Source organism: Bos javanicus, chromosome 17 (assembly GCF_032452875.1).
Source record: "Bos javanicus breed banteng chromosome 17, ARS-OSU_banteng_1.0, whole genome shotgun sequence".
NCBI lineage: Eukaryota > Metazoa > Chordata > Mammalia > Artiodactyla > Bovidae > Bos > Bos javanicus.
Window position 1 is genome coordinate 66,747,287 of NC_083884.1, and position 25,184 is coordinate 66,772,470.

Sequence of the window (25,184 nt, forward strand, 5' to 3'; positions counted from 1 at the left end):
ATTTAAGGTGATGTTCTTAGTGTATATTTCCAGAGGTGGAAGTGGTCAACTTGCTATCCGCTTTCTGGTTGTTTTCCAGAAGGCATTCACTGATTCTTTGAGCAGCGTGGATGCGGAGAGCCAGCTCTCTATGTAACCTTCTGTGGCCTGGGTCTTATTTCAAGGTGTCCTTGCTGATGAGTCAACATTGGTATCTTATTAACGGGAATAGATAAATGGCTGTTTGCTTTTTGTTTCGTTCTGCATACAGTCTGTTCTACTGAATTCAATACCAGTGACAGAAAAGGAGAGACGAGGACTCACCACCCAGTGAAACAATTTATTTTTCCTTAGTCTCTAGACGCCCCAGCCTTTTTAAAAATTTTTTACATGTTAAATGTTCTTACTCAAGATCATTTTGAGAGCTCTGCTCTTCAGTTCTTCTTTTATTACAAAGGTAGTATTTCAGACCACAATTCCATGTACTGGTTACCTCTTACTAAACTAGGATGAGTTAACACAAGCATTAGATGGACATCGTGGCCATGGATGAACCTGACTTTGGCTTGAAGCATTCCCTTAGTTGAGGCCGTGGGCACCCAGGTGCCGGCCGCTGTCAGCTTGGGGTGGGCGCCGCTGCACGCCCCGCGTGTGGCCAGCGGCCCCTTCTCTGGGGAGTGAAGGCTTCCGCGCCCTGCTCCCCAGGCCATGGATGGTTTAGTTCCTGGGTCACAGCGTGCCCTCTGACTGTGCAGGGCCCGCTCTTTCAGAAACCATCACCGGGTGTCTCCGGAAACACCTGGAACAGCTGAGGGCCCCCGAGGGGTCTCTCTCGGAAGCCCTGGGACACCTGCATCTCGACGCCCCCCCGGTGGAGGCAGATGCGGCCCCTGGCTCCGTCCCGGAAGAGACCCTGGTCCCAGGGACCTGCTGCTTCAAGTGTGTGTGTTACGGCGTCGGGAAGTTCGCCAGCTGCGTCATAGCTAGAAGCCAGCTGGCGTTTTTGCTCCTCCTTCTGGAGCGGTGCCAGGTGAGTCTGTGTCCTCCCTTACCGCCCCCTCCTCGGTCTCGTGCGCACGTTGACTGAGCCACTCGTCGCCCTCTGCAGATCCCCAGGAGTCACTGCTGCGTGTACGACCCTCTGTTTAGTCGACTAGAAATCGCGGTCCTCAACGCCCTGGGCGTGGTGGTTCTCGGGGAGAATGAGGTACGTGGTTAGGGGCGCGCGAGGCCCGTCACACAGGGCTGGCGTGTCGCTCCCACGTGGACCTGTGCTGTCCTGTAGCTGGCGGCACCGTGTGCCGTTTGCCTGGTCCTCCTGAGGGCTGTGTGCCCGCTGTGCTCAGTGGTGGGCATGTCGCTGCACCTCCTGAGGGCTGTGTGCCCGCTGTGCTCAGTGGTGGGCATGTCGCTGCACGAGGGGAGGAGACGCGGTCTCTGCACCTCCTGAGGGCTGTGTGCCCGCTGTGCTCAGTGGTGGGCATGTCGCTGCACGAGGGGAGGAGACACGGTCTCTGCACCTCCTGAGGGCTGTGTGCCTGCTGTGCTCAGTGGTGGGCGTGTCGCTGCACGAAGGGGAAGAGGGCGCGGTGTCTGCACCTCGTGAGGCCCTTCTCCCGGGAGGTGCCCCTTCTGGGGGCGGGAGGTTGCAGCCCAGACCCCGGCTGAGTTGTGGCTGAATCCTCAAGTAGTGGGGATCTCTGAGACCTCCGGAAAGAAGGCTCTCCAGAGGGGGCGGCTGGACCCCAAGGGAATGTTTGAAAAGGCCCGAGTCACGATGGGGAGCTGCAGAGAATGACACGGGACACAGTTCCCGAGGGCCCTGCCCCTGCCTCAGTGTCCAGAGCTGTACATACTCACGGGCCACGTGTGTTCAGCAGACGTGAGTTTTCCGGGTTTCCGGATGTCCCGATTCAGTCTTGGGTAACTCTGTAGCTGTCGCCGGCACCCGGGTAGCACACAGGGCGACGCAGGAGTGTCTCTCCCTTTGGTGCCTGAGGTCGCCACCCCCTCCGCCTCCCGTCGTCTCAGCTGCGTTAACCGTGGTGTTGGGGAACGTGTGCAGGCGGGAGGCGCATGGCGGCCTGGGCGCGGCTGTGTCGTGGGTGAGTGCACGCACACCACTGCACTCATCTGGCGCTGAGCGCGGCTGGCTAGGACTGCCCCCCCCCCCACTTGCTGTAAGATGCATGCTCACCCCGTGCATGTTGGACCCCAGGAGGGGAAGCGGAGCGTGTGCGGGGAGCCCACCATCTTCTACATGCCGCACTGCGGGACGGCGCTCTACAACAACCTACTGTGGAGGAACTGGTCGGTGGACGCCCTTTCCAAGGTGGTCATCATCGGCAACAGCTTCGGGGGGCTCGAGGAGAGGTGAGCGGGGGGTGCCGGGGTGAACCCAGTCCTCAAGTCCCCCCTGGACAGAGGGCTGGGCTGTGAGATGTCAGTCTGGGTCACGCTGGGAAGCAGGGTGTCTTTCTGCAAATAATTTCTCCCTTCTCTTAGGGTGGCAGAGACGGCTTTTCTAAATGGGGGAAAACAGTCATTTCTTACAACTAACACAGTATCCTTGGCCTGCTTCACACGCACTGTCGTTTCTCCCTGATGAGACGGGCAGTGACGGGGGCATTTACGCACACCCCCATTAAGTCATCTTGCCTTTCTGTGTCGTAAGGGCAATGAACCTGGTCTCATACTGCCTAATCATGTTTTCAACAATTTTGGTTTCTAGGTTGTTGACGAGGATTCTGCATAAACATTACCCATACGTTGCAAAGGTATCTGCCTGAGTGGAGGGCTGGGGTGGACAGCCTGGGAAGCTGTACTGTCTCTATTACTGTGGAGAATCCCACCTTCACCTGTAGCCGTGGGTGCTTGTGAGGGTCTGTGGTCCAGAAAGCTATGTTTGAGTGCATCTCCTCATTGTTTCTTAATTTCCTCTGTTCTCAGTATCTGATCCAACTTATGCACTGTCCTTGGGGACTCCAACTCATTGCACTAAGTACTAAAAATACCTTATTCCTTAGTAACGTTGGAGTGATGAGTAGACCAGGACTCTAGCCCGGGAGGGTGGGGCTCACTGGGCCTGTGAGGCTTGTTTCACTTTTGCATCTTTCTGCTCAGATTCTGACAGGCCTGGAGGAGCTGGTGTTCCCTCAGACCCCAAGGTACATGGACGTGTTTAATGACACCTCTCTCCACTGGTTTCCTGTACAAAAGCTAACACAGCTCCCCATGGACACTTGGGCGTTTCGGGAAGAGCCAGATTACCAGGACTGTGAGGACCTCGAGATCATCAGGAAGAAGACAGAGCCTCCCTGCGCTGACCTGAGCTCGCTGTGAGGGGCCCGTGGCATAGGAACTGTAGGCGCCCTCTCACCAAGCAGCGAGGACGTCAGCTCTGCTGTAAGATGCTGTTTATTCCCCAGCGCGCCCCCGGCAAGCGCGCGGCCTACTTGGCCATGTCGATGAGGCTCTGCAGCGAGGTGGGCACCCAGGTCTTCTCGCCCTGCACGAACACCACGCCGCGGTCGATGTAGATGACGATGCGGCCGAAGGTGTACAGCTGCTTGCCCTCATGCCGCTTCCCGATGACCGGCATGAAGACGATGTTGTGCTCCTCGGCCTTGGTCTCGATGAGGTCCTTGAAGTTCATGGGCACGGCACTGGCGGCCACGCCGATGCCCCGCTGGGCCATGTTCTCAGCCTCACGCCGCTCCTGCATGGCCTCGTACTGGAAGTCCTTCCTCCGTTCCGTGTGCGTGAGGTAGGCAATGTGCTCGCGCGCACCAGGCTGCATGTAGGCACCTGCGAGGCGCAGGGGTGGGGTCAGGGTCAGGGGCGGGGCGGGGCGGGGCGGGCCCGGCCCACCCACAGAGGCCCAGGCACCACCTGGGCAGGGGTAGGGGGGGCAGGGGTGGACAGCTGGCTGCAGCCACGTTAGAATTTATGGTTCATGCCTAATGACCAGAGGTTATTAAACACTCAACAACCCTGACAGTCAATGAGCCTCTGTTCCCCACTTGCTAGAGCTTTCACCCCACATGTCCCCAAAGGCAGCTTTCAGATCCCTGAAACATAAGGCCAACACAATCAATAGATGTATCTGGGGGGCTGAAACACAGATGTTGAAGGGTCCCCAAATGCCCAGTGGTAACTGAGGGGTCCAGAGGGGAGAGTTCTAGGGGCTCGTGGTCAGGGTGGCCTAGGAGGAGGTCTGGGGTGTGAGAAGAGAGATGCCCACCAGTGTCCCGGGGAGGCCTGGGTGAGCAGAGGTCAGACACACGTTCACCTCACTAGACACAGTATAGGGTCTGTGTCATCCTGTAATAGGCTAAGCACAAAGAACTGAATAGAAAGTCCAGTCCCAGCTGCCCCTCTGTGGCCTTGTCTGTGAAAGACGGTTAGACCAGGTGCTCTGGTGGCTTTGCTTTGCGAGGTGAGGGCACTCTAACTCGGGACTGGCTGACGGGGCCCCCAGACCCACCAGGCAGCGGGACCTCCCGAGAGCTGAGTATTACCCAGGGGTAGGTGGTAACTGAACAGTCAGCTGCCGCCTCCTGACACCGGAGACACCACCTACACTGAGCACGGTCCACAAACACTAACCCAGCGCCCTGGTCCTTACCGAGGCCCGGAAGTGGGGCTTCGCTCCTGGTTTACAGGAGGGACGACGGGTTAACTCCTAAGTGTTAGAGGGGCCACCCAGCTCTGGCCCGGCAGACGCACCGAGGAGCCGCCAGCACAGTGACGAGGTGGACCCGGCTCACGTGAGCCTCGTTCAGGGACAGCGCTCCTCTCAGCCGCAGGAGACGGGGGGCAGCTGTGGGCTAAGTAACTACGTGGAGGGGCTGAGACGAGTCTGCGTCCTGGAGCCCCAGGTGTGAACTCTGACTCAGTGCGGGGCCCCCACTCACCGACATTGGAGGACACTGCCCTGTTCATGATGTCTAGAGCCTCGTTGAACTTGTCCTTGACGGACGGGTGCGCCAGCACTTGGTCCGAGAACATGGACTTCCAGCCCAGGTACCACTTGGTGATCTCCTCGTAATTGGGGCTGTTGCTCAGCCAGGAGCACAGCACCTGCCCAGAGGAGGCAGGTGAGACGCTAGGGCCCACCGCGGCGGCGAGCGGGAGCACAGCGTCCACCTGCTCGTCTGGGTCCCTGTCTGCAAGCTGGTGGCGCTTGCAGGGTTTCAGGGGCTGAATGGGGTCAGCTCGGCAGTGAAGGGCCCTGCATGTAGACTCTGCGCCTGGGCCTCCCACCCCCACCCTCGGGCCCCCATGTGGCAAGCGTTCAATAAAGGGAGCGCACTGTGGTCCTGCCTGTGCAGTTCCTTCTTGTGTGACCCCAGTCACCCCAGCTGTCCCCGGCTTGAGTGGCTCCTGCTGTCCCCCCGCACCCCACAAGCTGACGCGGGGCTCACCTGCAGCCACTTGGGGAAGAAGTGCTTTTCGAGAAGGCCCACCAGGCTGGAGACAGAGACCATCCCTTCCCAGTCGATGACCCAGTAGAAGGCGTCCATGTGCTGCTGGTGGGGGTTGATGACCAGCTCCCCGAGGCACATCCCTGGAAGAGAAACCCAGTCTCTCAGTTACAGCCACTGTGTCCGCCTTCGAGCTGCTGTTAAAGGTCGAGTTTAAGCTCTTGACGTGATAATTCTTAAAAACTGTTTCCTTCCCTAACCCAGAACTAGCTCTAAGTTTAGAATCCAGTGGGACAAAAGTTTGAGGACCCCTGTGGCTGCCCTGTCACCAGAGGCCCAAACCAGAGCTCAGGAGGCAGACAGAGGCTGACCCGGACGAGGCAGAAAGGCCTGGGTACACTTGGGCTCCGGGCACCTCTCAGGGGACAAGTCTGGACGTGGCTGTGCTGCAGGTGTGTTTCCTCGGCTCCTTACCCAGCTTGGGCACAATGTTCTTGACCATGAAGGCCTCCCAGGAGCCGGGGGTGAAGACGTCTTTCCAGGGCTGGAGGATGAGCTTGGCCGAGGAGTCGCTGGGATGCCACTTCTGCAGGGCGCTGGCCAGCTTGCTGCGGATGGGCGAGTAGAGCGGCTCCAGGCGTGCCTGCATGAGTGGCAGCCACGGGTGGACCCACGAGTGGATGGGCACGGTGTCCGTCAGCGGGTTCCAGCTCTCCACCTGCAGGGGGAGCGCAAGGGGCCTGAGTTCATGCAGCCTGTGGGGTGGGCAGACGATGCCCTCCTGGCTGAGCAAGAGTGTGGGGGGCCACAGTCTCCATTACATTCCCCCCAGACAAGGTTATTCACCCACCAGTATACCTACACTATTTGTATTAAGTCTTGGAAACGGTACAATTCTAAGTCATTGAAGAAACCAAGTATATGAATTCCCTACAAAGGGGGCTTCGAGGAACGGCTTCGAGGCTGGAGCTCACGTGACAGCCACTGAAGATAACTGCTCCCTGAGCCCCGGCCCCCCACCCCCACGAGGGCCCACCTCCTTCTGCAGCTTGGGGAAGATGAGCTGCTCCAGGATGTTGTCCAGCACCCACACGGGGATGAGGGGCGCCCAGCTGTCTAGGAAGTCCACCATTGGGTCACAGTTCCTCGGCTGCCACTGCGCCACGATGCTCCGGACAAATGGCATCCAGACCTCCCAGATCAGCCTGCAGGCAGGTGGGTGGGGGGCTGGTTATACCCAGCTGGTCCCACTACCCAGGGCCCCACCACCCCCGCCCCCACCTCTGGGGCAGGACTGCGGACACCCAACAGCAGGGCCCTCCCGTCAGGAAACCATCGGCCGGCCCACAGCTCTCGTGGCTCCCACTCGGCCTCGGGGCGTTTCCTGGGTGTCCCTGCATCCCTGGCAGGGCAGCTGCGGGCTCACAAGCCCCCAAGGGGTCGTGCACTTCCCCACCTGGGGCTCTACTGCAGAGCCGACCCCTCGCTTGGGTCTGGGCTTCAGCATCACCCTCCCGAGACCTGTACCTCCACCCGCACCCACACATGTGCACACAGGTGGCGCCCTTGCCATCCTCAGCCCGGCTGTATCTGTCCGCTCCCTGTTAACCACCCACCTTGTCCCTTCCTGGAGACTGGCCCTGCCTCACTCCCGGGCGAGCCCAGCGAGGACAGGCAGATCCTCAGCGCACACAAGGGGAGGGCGAGTGGGTGGGCGAATCTAAGTTCCCAGAGCAGCGCCCGCAAGTGCCTGGGGCCCACACAGGCCGAGCCCCGCCGCCCGGCCAGGAGCGCTCCTCGGCCGCCCCCAGAAGCACCTGTGGAAGGCGTCCGCAGAGAGGTCCTGCCCGCCGTGCGACAGCAGCTGGTCGTTCTCCAGGAGGCTCTTCCACTGGGAGATGGTCTCGGTGCCGTAGGTGCAGTCCTGAGGAGGAAGACGGCGGCTGAGAGCGGCCGGCCGGCCCCTCGCCCTCCAGACCGTCTGGAGCCCGGGCCGCCCCCAGCGAGAGGCTGCGCAGCGGTCTTCCCTGCCCGCTCACCTTGAGGGGGTCCCACTCCTTGAAGTAGTCCTTCATGAGCGGGTAGACGATGGCCACGGCCAGGTCCACGCGGTCAGACATCCGGTACTCCTCGTAGTACTTGTCCCGCAGCGTCTGGAAGACGCGGGCGCACTCGTCCAGGGTGAGCGGGTCGCTGCAGCCGGGCTGCAGGCGCCGCTCGCACTCCTCCACGAGCGCCAGCACCTCGCTCAGGCTGGCGATGGCCCGCTGCTCCTGCTGCAGCGCGCCCGCCGCCTTCTCCAGCTCATGCGTCAAGTTCACCACCACGTCCCGCTCGTACTGCAGCTGCCGGTCGTTGCGGATGATCTCCTGCTCCGTCAGCTCGATGAGCAGCTGCAGGTTGTGCTCCAGCTCGGGCAGCGCGAAGCCGGGCGCCCGGGCCTCCTTGCCGGGCGGGGGCGGCGGCTGCGCCTGCAGCGGGAGCCCGTCGTCGGGGACGCTGTGCTTGTGGCTGATCTGGCTGTAGCTGTAGTAGACCTTCTGCTCCCGGCCCGTCATGTCTATGACCTGCGGAGGACGGCGGGGCCCGCGGGTGAACGCATGCCACCGCCCCCCCCCCCCCCCCCCCCCCGCCACGTAGGACGCGCACCGAAGCCCGGGGAGGGCGCCACGCTCGAGGGAGCCTGTGAGCACTGCTCAGCGGAGCTGGGGAAGGGCTCAGCAGAGGCCCTGGTCCCAACCACCAGGGACAGACGGACAAGCCCTCCCCTGGGGCCTCTGGACAGACCAGACGGAAAACTGATGACATACGAATGGGACTATGCTGTTGAGATCAAACTATTTTCATACAAGAGTAGAGGCTGTACCGATTAAAGCAGGCAATAAAACAACAAACAGTCAAAAATATCTTGGTAAAAAATGCACATTTCAACAAAAAGACCTGAAAATATCTACATCACAGGTGTGAAAACTGGTCATTATGGGAAATAACGTTAATACTTTTGCCTCCGTTTCGCAGTTGTCTAACAGGTGCTGCGTACTGCGTGTAGTAAGAGTTGCTCCGTTCTGTTTTTCAGCATAAAAACGTGAAACACACAAAACCCACAAAGGCAACCAAGGACATGAGGTGATTTCGGTGTCTGGGGACTGAGGAATGAGAATGGATGGTACTGAACCGAAGTATCGCCGTCTCTTGAGCCACGACCACGACCCGGGACCCGCTGAACTGGAACCCCCAGGAAGACGTTCACCTCCACTCCAGCCCTCGGGCCCGCCCAGACCCATGGCCGCAGAGGCTCCAGCTGCGACCCAGACGCCGCACTCCCTGCCAGGTCCCCAGCTGACCTGACACCTGACCTTGGAGAACCCACTGAACCCTCAGTTCTGTGACACACACTGACCTCCTGCAGCAGACACCTGTCACCTCTGTCCCCTGGGGCGGTGACGGGAAAGCCTCTCAGTCTGCACATGCCCAGGGCCGAAAATCAAGTCACCATAAGAGGCCACGCGGGGATGCCCGGAGAGCCCCTTCTGGTCAGAGACTGAAAGATCTTCCAGTGCTTGAACTTGGCAACTCCACTTCTAGGAATCGAGCCTTAAGAACTGTCCCCAGCACAGACAAGGCTTTACGCGCAAAGCAACCTGCCCCAGACGGACCCAGAGATGTTCAAGGTCTGGCCACAGAACAGCAGAATTGGCAGCCCCAGAAAGCTGGGAACGTCAGTCAGTTCAGCCCTGTCGTGTCGGGGAAGGCGGGGGAGGGCGATGACCAGCCTGAGTGCAGGGAATGGACAGAGGCTGCTACACATGATTAAAGCACACGCACACACCTTCCCGCCCCCTGCACAGAAGGCCCGCAGGAACCTTACGAACCAGTGCTCGGTGACCGCCTCTGCTGTGTGGGGTAACTGCGTGTCTCCCAGACCCCCATCCAGGGCTGGCATCTATGGGCACCTACCTTGACCTGAGAAAGCTCCTTCTGGGGAGCGGTGAGCTTCTTGCTAATCCTGCCCTTGGCTTTCAGCTCTTCCACGGTCTTGTAAGAATACTTGGGCTTCTTCTTGCTTCCGCTGGGGTCTTTCCTCCACTGGCTCAGCTCCTTCTGAAATTCCTGAGTCAGAGGGGCAGGGTCCATCAGAAGACGAAAGGGCCGCTGAGACCTCCACACGGTTCTGTGCTGAGGACGGTGCTGTCTGACGCTGACCCCTCCAAGGAGGCTGCCTGACACCCACTCCCCACTACAAAGGAGAGACCCTGTCCCCACACCCCGATTTCTGACCACACTGGTTACTCGTGTACTCTGTTCCCTGTTGATGGCGGGACACCAGCCTCTGGCCCATACTGGTGCACAGTGTGAGCTCAACCCCTGAACCCCCGGAAGCTGGCTGAGCAAACAAACAAGCAGACAGACCAACCCCGACCGACCGGCGCACAGGACAGCCGGGCCGCCTCCCGACCCACCTCCTCGGCCTCTTCTTCTGAGTCGACCACGGGGAAGTCCTGCAGGGACTGGGTGGTGCGCTCCGAGCCGTACGCCCCCACCGCACCTTTGCCCTTCCTCTGCTTGGCTTCGATTGGGTTAATGATGCCTGATGAATTTCAGAGAGACAGACTTGCGGTCACTGCCATCGTGTGGGTGCGCCACTCGCGGAGACCCGCTCCCTGGTCCTTCCATGGGACAGCACGCCGCCCGGAAGGGGAGCTGCTCCTGCACGCCCTACGTGGTCCTGCTGCCGATACCACAGAGCAATGTGCCAACAGGAGCGCATGCAGGCCCTGAGCGCGGGTCCGCTTCCACCGCGGTCACTTACTTAGTGGACGGGAGTATTTATAACTGACCCTGGCCTACCCTGTTCACCTGGAGGCCGATTACTACGGGAAGGATACGTTGATTCTGACTAAAGAGAGGGGGAACCGCCGTTTAAACTCCATCTGTTTTCTTATTGTACTGTATATATACACAGGCTTCCCTGGTGGCTCAGCTGGTAAAGAATCTGCCTGCAATACAGGAGACCAGGGTTCGATCCCTGGGTCAGGAAGATCCCCTGGAGAAGGGCATGGCAACCCACTCCAGCATGCTTGCCTGGAGAATTCCAGAGACAAAGGAGCCTGGTGGCTACAGTCCATGGGGTCACAGAGTCGGACACAACTGAGCGACAATCACTCATCACTCGTGTATTACATTCGTATAATATTTCATATTGGTAGTTCCTATCTCCTATGCTTGCTTTGCTCATACTATGCACCTTGGAAATAAATGCATTTTTCTTTTTAAAAAGTTTACAAACAGGACTACAGCATTTCTGTGAAGAACTGCCCCCACCCCGAACTTCCCACCACACCCTTTCCAGCTTGTACTGTTGAGCTCCCAAATAGAACAGCCTTCACTCTCATTCCAGGCCACCTTTCCAATCTTCACTCAGGTCCATGAATGTTTCATGCAGCTAAGTTACCTATCCTGCCCCTTTGTGAGCAGAGCCCAGGGACAGTAACAGGAACAAGGAGAGGGGGCTGTGGTGTGGAGACCGCTTCCAGAATAAGGAAGCTGTGGGGGCTGACAGGGACAGGAGTTGTCAGCTAACCCAATCCCTGCCAATCTCCTAAACTGTAGCTTATCTACAACCTAGGAGAAATTGTCTGATTTTTAAACACTGGCAACTGATCTGACTTTTTAGAAACACTGGGCAGGCCAGAAAGCAGCTTGTTTTCAGCCCATCAGGCTGTATTAAGCCCGACCACTCCCTCATGCTGAAATACGGCATTTTATGTAACTTGAGTTTTGATAAAGTGCGGAGCTTAGAGCACCACTGTCACACGCTGGCAGAAAAGCAACAAAGCAGAGAAAAGGCAGAGCGCGCCCCTCCCTGCCCCTGCCTGCCCACCCCGAGCGCCCACGGGCAGGGCACCACACCTTGAGCGTTCTTCCCCAGGCCCCTTCCAGGTACGTAGCCCATTTTCTGAAGAAGCTTCTGTCCGATTCCTTTTGTGTGTCTTTCCCAACTGCCGAAATCCATGAAAGACTTGGTTCCTCCTGCAAAACCCTTCTGGCTGGGCTTAAAATTGCCACCCTGAAAACAAAGAAGGAAAAACCTAAGCAAGCAAGCTTGGCTGATGGGACCATGGCTGGGCAGTCACAGAGCACTGTGAGAAGTATCCTATAAACCACAAGGACACCAGTGATGTCTCCAGACAGAGCAAAGACTGCCTGGTACAGCCACCCCGCGGGAAACCTGCTCCCACAGGGAGAGGCCCACACGACCGGCCTCCAGCAGAAAGCCCCCGCCCCCCAGCAGATGCCAGGGCCACAGCGACCTTCTGGGGACATTACTAAGGTCACAGCCCTTCAATAAGGATGCTACCGTTTTTAATTTCTTCGGTCCGAAATCCTTAGGAAATTCATCCTGCTTCACGGGTTTCTCTTCATCATCGGAGTCCTCCAGCTCCGCCTCCTCTGCCGCCCCTTTCTTGAGCCCCGCACTGATGAAGTTGACAGGGGCAGAGTAGTCGCGGGCCCTGCGGGCAAACAGAAGGTCCAGGGGGTCTGTAAGAACTCTCTCAGGCCAACGTCATTGGCCCGAGAGCTCCTTAGAGCAGACCTTGTGGGATCCATTTTAAAAGAGCAGCGCTGACTCCTATCCTCAGTGCCCCAGACCCGGCTCCCCTGTAATCACATTCGACACTTTGACCTGATGTCTCAACTCTGTGACTTCAGGCTTACCAATGACAGCATAGAGTTGACTAAAAATTCTAAGTATGATGTGACTGTCCACCCCTCATTTAATACATTAAAAAAAAAAAAAAAAAACTATAACTTGAGGACTTACCTGGTGGTCCAGTGGTTAAGAATCGGCCTGCCCACACAGGGGACAGAGGTTCAGTCTCTGGTCTGGGAAGATCCCACACGCCATGGGCAACTAAGCCCATGTGCCTTCTAGCCCATGCTCCACAACTAACGGAGCCACCAGGATGGGAAGCCGATGCCTGGCAACTAGAGAGCAGCCCCGTCTCAGCTAGAGAAAGCCCACGCAACAAAGACCCAGTGTGGCCAAGAGTTAATTAATATTAAAAAACAATAACTTGGTAAATTCAGTTAAGGCAGGAAAGGTTTAAGAAATAAAGCCTGTTAAATTACTAGTAAAATGGAGGAACACATTCAAACATCAGTAATCATAATAACTGATGATAATAAACATAAATCGGAAGTCGTCAAACAGGAGATAGCAAGAGTGAACACTGACATTTCAGGAATCAATGAACTAAAATGGACTGGAATGGGTGTATTTAATTCAGATATATCTACTACTGTGGGCAGGAATCCCTTAAAAGAAATGAAGTAGCCATCATAGTCAACAAAGGAGTCCGAAATGCAGTACTTGCGTACAACCTCTAAAGTGACAATGACCTCTGTTCGTTTCCAAAGCAAACCATTCAATATCACATTATCCAAGTCTATGCCTCGACCAGTAATGCTGAAGAAGCTGAAGTTGAAGAACAGTTCTATGATGATCTATAAGACTTCTAGAACTAACACCAAAAAAAAGATGTCCTTTTCATCATAGGGGACTGGAATGTAAAAGTAGGAAGACAAGAGACACCCAGAGTAGCAGCCAAGTTTGGCCTTGGAGTACAAAATGAAGCAAGGCTAAGGCTAACAGAATTCTGCCAAAAGAACGCACTGATCATAGCAAACATCCGTTTTCAACAACACAAGAGACGACTCTACACATGGACATCACCAAATGGTCAAAACCAAAATCAGATGGATTATATTCTTTGCAGCTGAAGATGGAGAAGCTGTATACAGTTAGCAAAAACAAGACCAGGAGCTGAGGAACACATTACAAAATTCAGACTTAAATTGAAGTAAGTAGGGAAAACCATTCAGTATGACCTAAATCAAATCCCTTAATGATTATACAGTGGAAGTGACAAAGATTCAAAGGATTAGATCTGAAAATCTAATCTCCATGGATTAGATCTATGGATTGCCACAGATCTAATTAGATCTATGGATTGCCACAGATCTAATTAGATCTATGGATTGCCAAAGATTGCCATAGATCTAATTAGATCTATGGATTGCCATAGATCTAATTAGATCTATTAGATCTCCAATAGCCTCAAGAACTATGGATGGAGGTTCGTAACGCTAAACAGGAGGCAGTGATCAAGATCATCCCCAAGAAAAAGAAATACAAAAAGACAAAATCGATGTCTGAGGAGGGCTTACAAATAGCTGAGAAAAGACAAGCAAAAGGCAAAGGAGAAGAGGAAAGACATACCCATCTGAATGCAGAGTTCCAAAAATAGCAAGGAGAGATAAGATAGCCTTCCTAAGTGAACAATGCAAAAGAAATAGAAGAAAACAATAGAATGGGAAAGACTAGAGATCTCTTCAAGAAAATTAGAGATACCAAGGGAAATTTTTGTGCAAAGATGGCCACAATAAAGGACAGAAATGGTATGGACCTAACGGAAGCAGAAGATATTAAGAAGAGGTGACAAAAATACACAGAAAAACTATACAAAAAAGATCTTAATGACCCAGATAATCATGATGGTGTGATCACTCACCTAGAGCCAGACATCCTGGAATGCAAAACCAAGTGGGCCTTAGAAAGCATCACTACGAGCAAAGTTAGTGGAGGTGATGGAATTCCAGTTATTTCAAATGCTAAAAGATGATGCTGTTAAAGTGCTGCACTCAATATGCCAACAAATTTGGAAAACTTAGCAGTGGCCATAGGACTGGAAAAGGTCGGTTTTCATTCCAATTCCAAAGAAAGGCAATGCCAAAGAATGCTCAAACTACCACACAATTGCTCTCATTTCACATGATAGCAAAGTAATGCTCAAAATTCTCAAAGCCAGGCTTCAGCAACAGGTGAACCGTGAACTTCCAGATAGTCAAGCTGGATTTAGAAAAGGCAGAGGAACCAGAGATCAAATTGCCGACATCTGCTAGATTATAAAAAAAGCAAGAGAGTTCCAGAAAAAAACATCTACTTCAACATTATTGATTACACTAAATCCTTTGTTGTGGATCACAACAAACTCTGGAAAATTCTTAAGAGACAGGAATACCAGACCACCCAACCTGCCTCCTGAGAAATCCGTACACAGGACAATAAGCAACAGTTAGAACTGGACATGGAACAGTGGACTGGTTCCAAACTGGGAAAGGACTATGTCAAGGCTGTATATTGTCACCCTGCTTATTTAACTTTTGTGCAGAGTACATCATGCAAAATGCCAGGCTGGATGAAGCACAAGCTGGAATCAAGATTGCCGGAAGAAGTATCAATAACCTCAGATATGCAGCTGACACCACCCTTATGGCAGAAAGTGAAGAGGAACTAAAGAGCCTCTTGATGAAGGTGAAAGAGGAGTGAAAAAGTTGGCTTAAAACTCCAGCTTCAAAGCTTAAAACTCAACAATCAGCTCTTAGGAGTAATGGAAATAAAAACAAAAATAAACAAATGGGACCCAATTAATCTCAAAAGCTTTTGCACAGCAAAGGAAACCATAAACAAAATGAAAAGACAACTCACAAACTGGGAGAAAATATTTGCGAAAGATGCGACCAACAAGGGATTAATCTCCAAAATCTACGAATAGCTCAGGCAGCTCAATATTTTTTTAAAAAACCCAATCACAAAAGGGGCAGGAGCCCTAAATAGACATTTTCCCAAAGACACACAGCTGGCCAAGAGGCAACTGAAAAGAAGCCTGACACTGCTAGTAAGAGAAATGCAAATCAAAACTTCAGTAAGTATCACCTCACACCAATCAGAATGGCCATCATCAAAAATTCTACAAACAACAAACGCTACAGAGGGCAGGGAGGAAAGGGGAGCCCTCCTGCACTGCTGGTGCCGCCACTGTGGAGACGGGATGAGATGCCCTAGAAGACTAAAAGCAGAGCCACCGTTCGATCCAGCAATACCACTGCTGGGTACACATCGTGGGAAACCATGACTTGAAAAGATACGTGCACCCCAAGACCTCCCGGGTGGTCCCGTGGTTAACAGTCAGCCTCGTGATGCACAGGACGCAGGTGTGATCCTTACCTGCGGAAACTTAAATCCCACAAGATGCAGGGCAAGTCAGTCCTCACACCACAACTACGGAGCTAGACCCAAGGCAGCCAAATAAACACTGAAAGAGAAAGACACAGGCACGCCAGTACCCAGTGCAGCACCATCTACCACGGCCAGGACGCGGAAGCGGCCTAAATGTCCATCAGCAGATGAACGGATATGGGGGTGGCACAATCACACACGAGGCAGTATTGCTTGGCATTAAAAGTGATGAAACAGCACCACCCGCAGCAGCACACAGGGGCCTCGCGACCACGTCACTAAGTGACCGTGACAGAGAAAGACAAACACGTGGTGTCACTCATCTGTGGAATCTAACTTTTAAAATCACACAAATGAACTTGTTTCCAAGACAGGGACAGACTCACAGATCTCGAAATCAAACTTATGGCTGCCAAAGGGAAAATGTGGGGGAAGAGATAAGTTAGAGAGATCAGGGTTAACACACACTTGAGCGTATGAAACAGACAAGGGCCTACCGTGTAGCACAGAGAACTCGACTCAACATTGTGTAACAGCCTATATAGGAAAGGTGTCTGAAAAAGAGCGTCTCTCCGTGTATGTATATGTGTATATTTATAAATAGAAGCACATGCATATAACTGACTCGCTTTGCTCTACACATGAAACACAACATTTAAGTAAACAATACTCTCCACCCCCACACCCCCCGCAAGAAATTTGTTTCAGACACTATTTCAAGTATAAAAATCAAATAAGAAAAGACACTTTCATAAATCAAAATCATAAATATAATACATTTAAGGGAGATTATATGAACGGTAAGTATATTAGCAATTTTATCATTCTTAGAAAAGCTTGTGTTCATTAAATGTATTTATGAAAACTAAAATAGCTAAGAAATTAACTGTGTGAGATGGAAAGTACTAATTTTATCCGATCGCTTCAAGAACAGTACTTACAGCAAGTTCTTAATCACAGCTCCCCTTTGTATAAACTGGAGCTGACAGCTCTGTATTGTGTGGTTAAAGGGAGAGCGAAAAGAATCCAATGAAAAAGCCCGGGAATACTGCAACATAAGGTGATGCTTTCTAAAATGACTGACCTAGTAAATAAACATCCCTGTGGCAGTAAGATCCACAGAGGAATTTTCCCCTAAGAGATGCCATATGAGAGCCCAACTCCAGATCGGACAGACCCCGATTCTCACAGCTCAGCTGCGTGACTCGCCGCTGTTCCCTAATCTGTGAAACTTACCCCGTTTTACACCTGGTGCCTCTCTCAGAAGGTCAGTGAGACCATGCCTGTGAGGAACCCGCAGGTCCTGGCTGCTGTTACTATCTTACGATCGTACATTCCTGCCCTGTGATCCATACTGTCCACTGTTAACATTTCTTGCCAGATGAAAAGAGCCTGAACGGATCTCTGCTCCTTCTCCCCAGTCTCTTTTGTGAAAAATGTACAGTCTCAACGGGCTGGAGAATCCAGGCTTCAGGTGGGGACACGCAGACAAACCTCAGTCTGCTACACACTCTGCTCAAGCGCGCCGCAGCTCCCACACACAACTTCACACCAAGGGGGAGGCGGCTTTCAGCCTGAACCCCCAGCCTGTGGCTGCCCTCCCGGCCCAGTCTCCACCACGTATCCTTGGACACCGCCCGGGCCTCCTCACACAGCCCCGCTTCCACTGTGGCTTCACAGGGTCCTCTGCACACATACTCCCCACGCCATGTCTCACCCCGTCTGCACAGACCACAGTCCCCTTCTCTCCCTCTCCCCCGTCTCCCCACAAGACCGCTCACACCCTCCTGGATGCCCTGCTCCTCTCATCAAGGGGCTCTGCTCCCTCCTGCCCCCCACCAATCTTCCCTGACCTCCCAGAACAGGTCAAACACAAGGAAAAGTACCCCCCCTCCGGTCCTACGTCAGTTACAAACTTCCATTTGTAAGCCTGCCTCCATCCTCCGGGGTCTGGGCTCCTGGAAGGGAAGGACTGGGGCTACAGCACAAGGCTTTAGATACATGATCGCTCACTCATGATCGGTCAGTGAGAGAGCAGCGCTCTGTCCAAAGGAGGAACTGGGCTCCTTGGCTGAGGTCACAGCTAAAGGGCTTGGGGAGGCCAGGAGAGAAGCGTACTTAGCGGGGTAGCTCCCCAACGCCTGGGGAAAGCGGTCCGCGCCAGCCATACCGTTTGCCTCCAAAGCTGGGCCTCTCCTCATCCGAGTCTCGCTCTGCCCACACTCCGTAGGTGGCCTCTTCCTTGGTCTGCCAGTGGCGCTGCCGGTTGGGGTTGAATTCATTCTGGAGATCCCAGTCAGTGATCTCGAAGTTCTCCCGCTCGTCCTCGTCATCGTCCATGTGGCCTTCCCCGTCCCGGTACAGGTGGGACAGCGACATGGCCCGTCACTGAAGGGAGGCAGGGAAAAGGCACAGTCTGTGACAAGTCCGGGGGGCGGCAGCAGCAGGCTGCCCTGTTAGCTGCCACTCCCTGCTGCCCTCACAATTTCCCCCAAACTAAAATCCAGTGAAGTCACTGGTACAATTCAATAAAGCAGACGCTAAAAACGTATTTTAGAAAACAGGTACCAAAACAGAATAAAAAAGACCAGTCCCAACAGTCCATGTGGTTAAGCACACACTTCCTTCTCAATGTTGTCAAACATCACCCACACTCACATACACACAAACCACGCAAAAACAGCTTAAGGATGTTATTCTACGGATGGCTGCCTCACAAATGAGGCAAACATCTTCCTGGATGTTATTTTTTTCTATTGCTGAGTGAAGAGTTTCATCTGGACTTATAACAGCTAGGCAAAGTGATTTCTTTTTCTTAGAAAACACTTAAATATGACCCTCAGGTTTTCCTCCCCAGACAGGAACCTCTTTTGATTATGAAAAGGACCTTAAAACAGCACACGTCTGTGAAACCGATGCAGCCATCAACTCAGGGGAGCTGGGTGATGAGATTCAGCTGTCTCTTAAGTGGATTAACTACAGTACCAACCTTAGAGAAGGCTTGTGAGGCAGAATCAATGAGATGGCTCTTTCAAGACACTTAGCTCACAGTAACCGCTTGTTACGCTAGTCCCAGGATTAGGTCTATGGCCCCTCCTATTACTGGATTAGCATGGAGTAAAGTGATGGTGAAAGCAGGTGCTGAAATCACACAGCCCGAGTTCAAATCCCCGCTCTACCTGGTACTCAATGCATGAATATTAAACGCAGACCAAGTGCCAAGCATGGGGCACCACAACGCAATGCATTACATGCATGACAGCGCTGGGACCTCCGTCTAGCAGCTGCCAAAAGCAGACTTCAGGGTCGGCCAACTCGCAACACTTCTAAGGCGAGTTCAAACTCTGGTCAGCTCCGTGGGAAAGTTTTCCCTACTTACTCTTCTCAACTCACTGGTGCAATGGTTGGGTCCTGCCGGTCCCAACGTCATACACGCGCAAAAAAGGGGGGAAATACTCTCAGAGGAGGCGGGGTGTCCCAGTCGCCGATCACCGCTGCCTCCTCGGGCACAGGGCATGGTAAAAAGCACGGAGCTGTCACGAGTTACAGAGCCCCCAGGAGGTGCTAAGTAAGCCCTTGCTGGACGCTTCAGGCCGATAATCTAACATAAGCATCAAGACACCTCTACGAGGGAGATACTGCTAGCGCCTTCGAACTTCAGACTTAAGTAAAGCGAGGCTGAGAAATTAACTTCCCTAGGTTCCACGGCTGGTGAGGCTGGAAACCAGGTGGAACTGCAGCCAGGGCTCGGCGTCTCCCTGCCGCGCCGTCCAGGCCCCGCGGTGGAGGATCGGTGTCCAAGTCGGCCCGGAGACCCCGAGCGGCCCCACTCCCTCCCCGCTGCGGCCGCGCTGTCTGGAAAGGGGAAGAGCGACCGGCGAGGCCGAGGCCCGCTTCCGCGAGCCAGAGCAGAGCCCCCTCTCCTACTGGCACAGACTCCCCCGCGTCCCCTGTCTGTCCACTCCCGGGCCCAGCTCACCTCTCTCCGGCTCAGCGGACCGAACTCAGCGCCCCACTTGGTGCGAGAAACGCGCCACTAAGGCGCCGGAACGCGGGTGCGGCGCACCAGAAATGACATCACGTCAGCGGATATGACGCGCTCGTTGCCATGGCAGCAGTGGGACGCTACGGTGGCTTTGGATTTAGAGCATTTGCGTTATTGATACGGTGAAGGTTTTCGCGGCCGAGAACGGCTAAGGGTTGTTTTGTTGTTGTTGTTTTTTGTCGCGCCCACTTCGTGGTGACGCCCGCCTCTGACGACTGGTACGGACGTCGCCGAGCCACCCTGGCCGAGGGAGAGTCCTTTGTCAGCCTGAGATTCTAAATCTGCAAAATGGGGATATAACACTAGCTCCTGGGAGAGTTGTGCATGAGACATTTGCGGTGGGGTGGGGACGGGACATGACATTAAAATAGGAATAATGAAGGTCAAGACTGTCTCCTGGATCTTCGGGTCTCTCAGTATAAGCACACTCGTGGGCCCGGAGCGGTTGCCTTATACAGGAGTTTGATTAAGTGATGGATTAAATATAGGGCAAACTCTAGAACTCCCAAGTATTCTGCCAGGCAATCTCTGCATTCTCTTCCTTTCCAACAGGTTGGTAAATAAATCCGTTCACTGATCTAATAAAAATGTACCGAGTGCCTACAATGTGTTAAGCTCTGGGGATCAAAGGAACTGACAAGCAGGGACACTCCTAGAGAACCCCTCACCAGCTCTGGATTCCGCGTCAGCACACAGGCTCTAGAGTTCCAATCTCAGCTCCACGACTTAACTGTGAACCCAGGCAAGGCATTGATTACCTTTCTTGAAGCAAAATGGTTGCGATAAAATAGGTAAGCAATTAAAACTGTACCTGGTACATAATAGATGCTTAGGGAGTGTTAAATGCTAATTTTACCTTTTATTTTCTCTCACTCTATCTGTATGATGAAAAGACCTAAGCTCAGTTCAGTTCAGTTCAGTCGCTCAGTAGTGTCCGAGTCTTTGCGACCCCATGGACTGCAGCACACCAAGCCTCCCTGTCTATCACCAACTCCCCGAGTTTACTCAAACTCATGTCCATTGAGTCGGTGATACCATCCAACCATCTCATCCTCTGTCGTCCCCTTCTCCTCCCAGCTTCAATCTTTCCCAGCATCAGGGTCTTTTCAAATGAGTCAGTTCTTTGTATCAGGTGGCCAAAGTATTGGAGATTCAGCTTCAGCATCAGTCCTTCCAATGAATATTCAGGACTGATTTCCTTTAAGATGGACTGGTTGGATCTCCTTGCTGTTCAAGAGACTCTCAAAAGTCTTCTCCAACACCACAGTTCAAAAGCATCCATTCTTCAGCACTCAGCTTTCTTTACAGTCCAACTTTTACATCCATACATGACTACTGGAAAAACCATAGCTTTGACTAGATGAGCCTTTGTTAGCAAAGTAATGTCTCTGCTTTTTAATATGCTGTCTAGGTTGGTCATAACTTTTCTTCCAAGGAGCAAGCGTCTTTTAATTTCATGGCTTCAGTCACCATCAGCAGTGATTTTGGAGCCCAAAAAAATAAAGTCTGTCACTGTTTCTACTGTTTCTCCAACTACTTGCCATGAAGTGATGAGACTGGATGCCATGATCTTAGTTTTCTGAATGCTGAGTTTTAAGCCAACTTTTTCACTCTCCTCTTTCACTTTCATCAAGAGGCTCTTTAGTTCTTATTTGCTTTCTGCCATAAGGGTGGTGTCATCTGCATATCTGAGGTTATTGATATTTCTCCCAGCAGATTCCAGCTTGTGCTTTATCCAGCCCAGCATTTCTCACGATGTACTCTGCATATAAGTTAAATAAGCCGGGTGGCAATATACAGCTTTGATGTACTCCTTTCCCGATTTGGAACCAGTCTCTTGTTTCATGTCTAGTTCTAACTGTTACTTCTTGACCTGCATATAGATTTCTCAGGAGGCAGGTCAGGTGGTCTGGTATTCCCATCTCTTGAAGAATTTTCCACAGTTTGTTGTGACCCACAAAGTCAAAGGCTTTCGCACACTCAATAAAGCAGAAGCAGGTGTTTTTCTGGAACTCTCTTGCTTTTTCAATGATCCAACAGATGTTGGCCATTTGCTCTCTGGTTCCTCTGCCTTTTCTAAACCCAGCTTGAACATCTGGAAGTTCACCAGTCATGTATTGTTGAAGCCTGGCTTGGAGAATTTTGAGCATTACTTTGCAGGCGTGTGAGATGAGTGCAATTGTGCGGTAGTTTGAACATTCTTTGGCATTGTCTTTCTTTGGGATTGCAATGAAAACCGACCTTTTCCAGTCCCGTGGTCACTGCTGAGTTTTCCAAATTTGTTGGCATATTGAGTGCAGCACTTTAACAGCATCATCTTTTAGCATTTGAAATAACTCAACTGGAATTTCATCATCTCCACTAGCTTTGTTCATAGTAATGCTTCCTAAGGCCCACTTGACTTCACATTCCAGAATATCTGGCTCTAGGTGAGTGATCACACCATCGTGTTAATCTGGGTCATTAAGACCTTTTTTGTATAGTTCTTCTGTGTATTCTTGCCACCTCTTCTTAATATCTTCTGCTTCCGTTAGGTCCACACCATTTCTGTCCTTTATTGTGCTCATCTGCACATGAAAATTTCCCTTGGTATCTCTAATTTTCTTGAAGAGATATCTAATCTTTCTCATTCTATTGTTTTCCTCTATTCCTTTGCATTGATCACTGAGGAGGGCATTCGTATCCTTTCCTTTTCTCCTTTGCCTTTCACTTCTCTTCTTTTCATAGCTGTTTGTAGGGCCTCCTCAGACAACCATTTTGCCTTTTTGCATTTCTTTTTCTTGGGGATGGCTTTAATCACTGCCTCCTGTAGAATGTCACAAACCTCCATCCATAATTCTTCAGGCACTCTGTCTATCAGATCTAATCCCTTGAATCTATTTGTCACTTCCACTGTATAATTGTAAGGGATTTGATTTAGGTCATACCTGAATGATCTAGTGGTTTTCCCTACTTTCTTCAATTTAAGTCTGAATTTGGCAATAAGGAGTTCATGATCTGAGCCACAGTCAGCTTCCGGTCTTGTTTTTACTGACTGTATAGAGCTTCTCCATCTTTGGATGCAAAGAATATAATCCATTGGATTTCGGTGTTGACCATCTGGTGATGTCCATGTGCAGAATATTCTCTTGTGTTGTTGGAAGAGGGCGTTTGCTATGACCAGTGTGTTCTCTTGGCAAAACTCTATTAGCCTCTGCCCTGCTTCATTCTGTACTCCAAGGCCAAATTTGCCTGTTACTCCAGGTGTTTCTTAATACTTTTGCATTTCAGTCTGCTATAATGAAAAGGACATCTTTTTTGGGTGTTAGTTCTAGAAAGTCTTGTAGGTCTTCATAGAGCCATTCAACTTCAGCTTTTTCAACAATACTGGTCGGGGCATAGACCTGGATTACTGTGATATTGAATGGTTTGCCTTGGAAACGAACAGAGATCATTCTGTCGTTTTTGAGGTTGCATCCAAGTACTGCATTTCAGACTCTTTTGGTTGACTATGATGGCTACTCCATTTCTTCTAAGGGATTCTTGCCCAGAGTAGTAGATATAATGGTCATCTGGGTTAAATTCACCCATTCCAGTCCATTTTAGTTCGCTGATTCCTAAAATGTCAATGTTCACTCTTGCCATCTCCTGTTAGACCACTTGCAATTTGCCTTGATTCATGAAGCTAACATTCCAGGTTCCTATGCAATATTGCTTTTTACAGCATCAGACTTTACTTCCATCATGAGTCACATCCACAACTGGGTGTTCTTTCTGCTTTGGCTCCGTCTCTTCATTCTTTCTGGAGTTATTCTCCACTGATCTCCAGTAACATATTGGGCACCTACCCACCTGGGGAGTTCATCTTTCAGTGTCCTATCTTTTTGCCATTTCATACTGTTTATGGTGTTCTCAAGGCAAAAATACTGGTTTGCCATTCCCTTCTCCAGTAAAGACCCAAGAAGCATTGTTAATGTATACACAGAACAGTGGACTTGGAGTCAAAAGATGTGGGTCTAAATTCCCATGGTCCTGAATTAAACGAGAAGCTACAGGAAGCCAATTACTTGGGAAAGGGGTCTGTGTCTCTGTATCCCCAGTGATATGTATTGTCCATGTGCCTGACAGATAGATACTACATAACATGTACTCAGGAAAGGATCTAGAAAGTGAGGTTTTAGTAGAGGAGAAGGCCAGAGGGAGCAAGTTAGAGACTGAAGGTCCATTATGGAGCAGAGTGAGGGAACGGAGACAAGATAAACCATTTTGAGCCCGGGTCTGAAAATGTACTTGCTTCTGTTTATCGGTCAAAGCCAAAAATAAACTTAAGCTTGGCTTCTCTGTAGCCATGTCCACAGCTTTACAGCAGACTTTATGAATCTATAGTTACTTTGATCTCGAGGGATTGATGCCACTGGACTTACTTCAACAAATGGACCCTACCACGTGGCTTCTGGAGAAGGAAACTTTGTGGATGGTCGTGGGGTCATTGAGAATACAGGCTCTGATCAAGTGATCAGAGTGTATGTGTCCCCTAGAATGGGGCGAATGGAAATCTTCAATAGGATGTCCTGAGAAGATCAAAGCATCAATCCTGTGATTTCTGCCAAGGTGCATAACCTGAATGGACCCATGAGGATACATAAGACAAACCCCGGTAAGGGGATTTGTATACAACAACTGCTCTGCGGCTTCCCTGGTGGCCCAGGGGTAAAGCATCTGCCTGCCAATGCAGGAGATGCCAGTTTGATCCCTGGTCCTGATCCAGGAAGATCCCAAACATCGTGGAGCAACTAAGCACTTGGCATCACAACTGCTCAGCCTGTGCTCTAGAGCCTGGGAGCCGCAACTGCTTAAGTCCACAAGCCCCAGAGCCTGTGCTCGAGAGCAAGAGAAGCCATGGAAATGAGAAGCCAGCACACCTCAGAGTAGCCCCCGCTCTCCACAACCTGAGAAAAGCCCTCGCAGGAAAGACCCAGCACCACCAAAAATAAATTCATTTTTTCAAAGAACTGGTCTGCAGTCTCCAAAACTGCCAAGGCAGTGAGAGGTAAAGAAAAACCCTAGAACTGTTCCAGACCAAAGGAGACTGAAGAGACATGACAACTAATGCAACAGATGCTTCTGAACTGGATCTTTTTGCGATAAAGGAAGTTATTGGGGCAGCTGTCAAAACCCCAGTGGGGTCTGAGGACTCCACGGTGGTCATGCGTCCATGTTCGTTTCTTGCTTTCGACGACTGTCCTGTGGTTACACTGGAGAATGTCTTTGTTAGTTGGAAATACTGGAGTATTTAGGGGGTGACAGGACGTCATGTAGGCAACTTATTCTCAAATGATTAAAAGAAAAAAAATGTTTTCTCCCTGAATGCTCATTGGAAGGGCTGGTGCTGAAGCTGCAATATTTTGGCAACCTGATGGGAAGAGCCAACTCAAAGGAAAAGACCTTGATGCTGGGAAAGATGGAGGGCAGGAGAAGGGGGCGACAGAGGATGAGATGGTTGGATGGCATCATCGACTCAATGGACACGAGTCTGAGCAAACTCCAGCAGACGGTGAAGGACAGGGAAGCCTGGCACACTGCAGTCCATGGGGTCGCAGAGTCGGACACGACTGAGCGACTGGACACCACGACAACAATGCACTTAGAATTTTTTTTTAAAGTGAAGTTTCTG

General features: G+C 51.9%; 2 protein-coding genes across 5 annotated transcripts in view; one reads left to right on the top strand and one right to left on the bottom strand.

Annotated features, from left to right (window-relative positions):
• Window positions 1-10,691, top strand: part of SRRD (SRR1 domain containing) — a 31,146-nt gene extending 20,455 nt beyond the window's left edge. The window contains exons 3-8 of one of the 2 annotated variants that reach the window (XR_009730440.1): window positions 750-1,009; window positions 1,088-1,186; window positions 2,198-2,352; window positions 2,711-2,756; window positions 3,103-3,745; window positions 8,482-10,691. Coding sequence is in view for 1 of the 2 variants with exons in the window: in XM_061385213.1 (XP_061241197.1) it covers window positions 750-1,009; window positions 1,088-1,186; window positions 2,198-2,352; window positions 2,711-2,756; window positions 3,103-3,321 (779 nt within the window). In the remaining variant the exon portion in view is untranslated. Of the gene's footprint in view, window positions 1-749; window positions 1,010-1,087; window positions 1,187-2,197; window positions 2,353-2,710; window positions 2,757-3,102; window positions 5,298-8,481 lie in introns of those variants that run through there. The other variant, XM_061385213.1, reaches the window with a different exon arrangement.
• On the bottom strand, window positions 300-20,782 carry TFIP11 (tuftelin interacting protein 11). Of its 3 annotated transcripts, none has more exons than XM_061385201.1 (13): window positions 18,476-19,439; window positions 17,657-17,874; window positions 11,764-11,917; window positions 11,316-11,472; window positions 9,866-9,993; window positions 9,363-9,515; window positions 7,445-7,972; window positions 7,223-7,329; window positions 6,442-6,610; window positions 5,880-6,123; window positions 5,406-5,548; window positions 4,896-5,061; window positions 300-3,786 (listed from the first exon to the last, which is right to left on the bottom strand). In XM_061385201.1, exons 2-13 carry the CDS (start codon window positions 17,863-17,865, stop codon window positions 3,431-3,433), a joined length of 2,514 nt encoding a protein of 837 aa, XP_061241185.1. In that variant the 5' UTR covers window positions 17,866-17,874; window positions 18,476-19,439; the 3' UTR covers window positions 300-3,430. The 3 variants fall into 3 exon arrangements, with proteins under 3 accessions (XP_061241185.1, XP_061241183.1, XP_061241182.1); XM_061385199.1 differs by lacking the exon at window positions 18,476-19,439 and adding an exon at window positions 18,374-18,454; XM_061385198.1 differs by lacking the exon at window positions 18,476-19,439 and adding an exon at window positions 19,466-20,782 and having other exon boundaries at window positions 3,379-3,786.
• Between the last annotated feature and the right edge of the window lie 4,402 nt (window positions 20,783-25,184).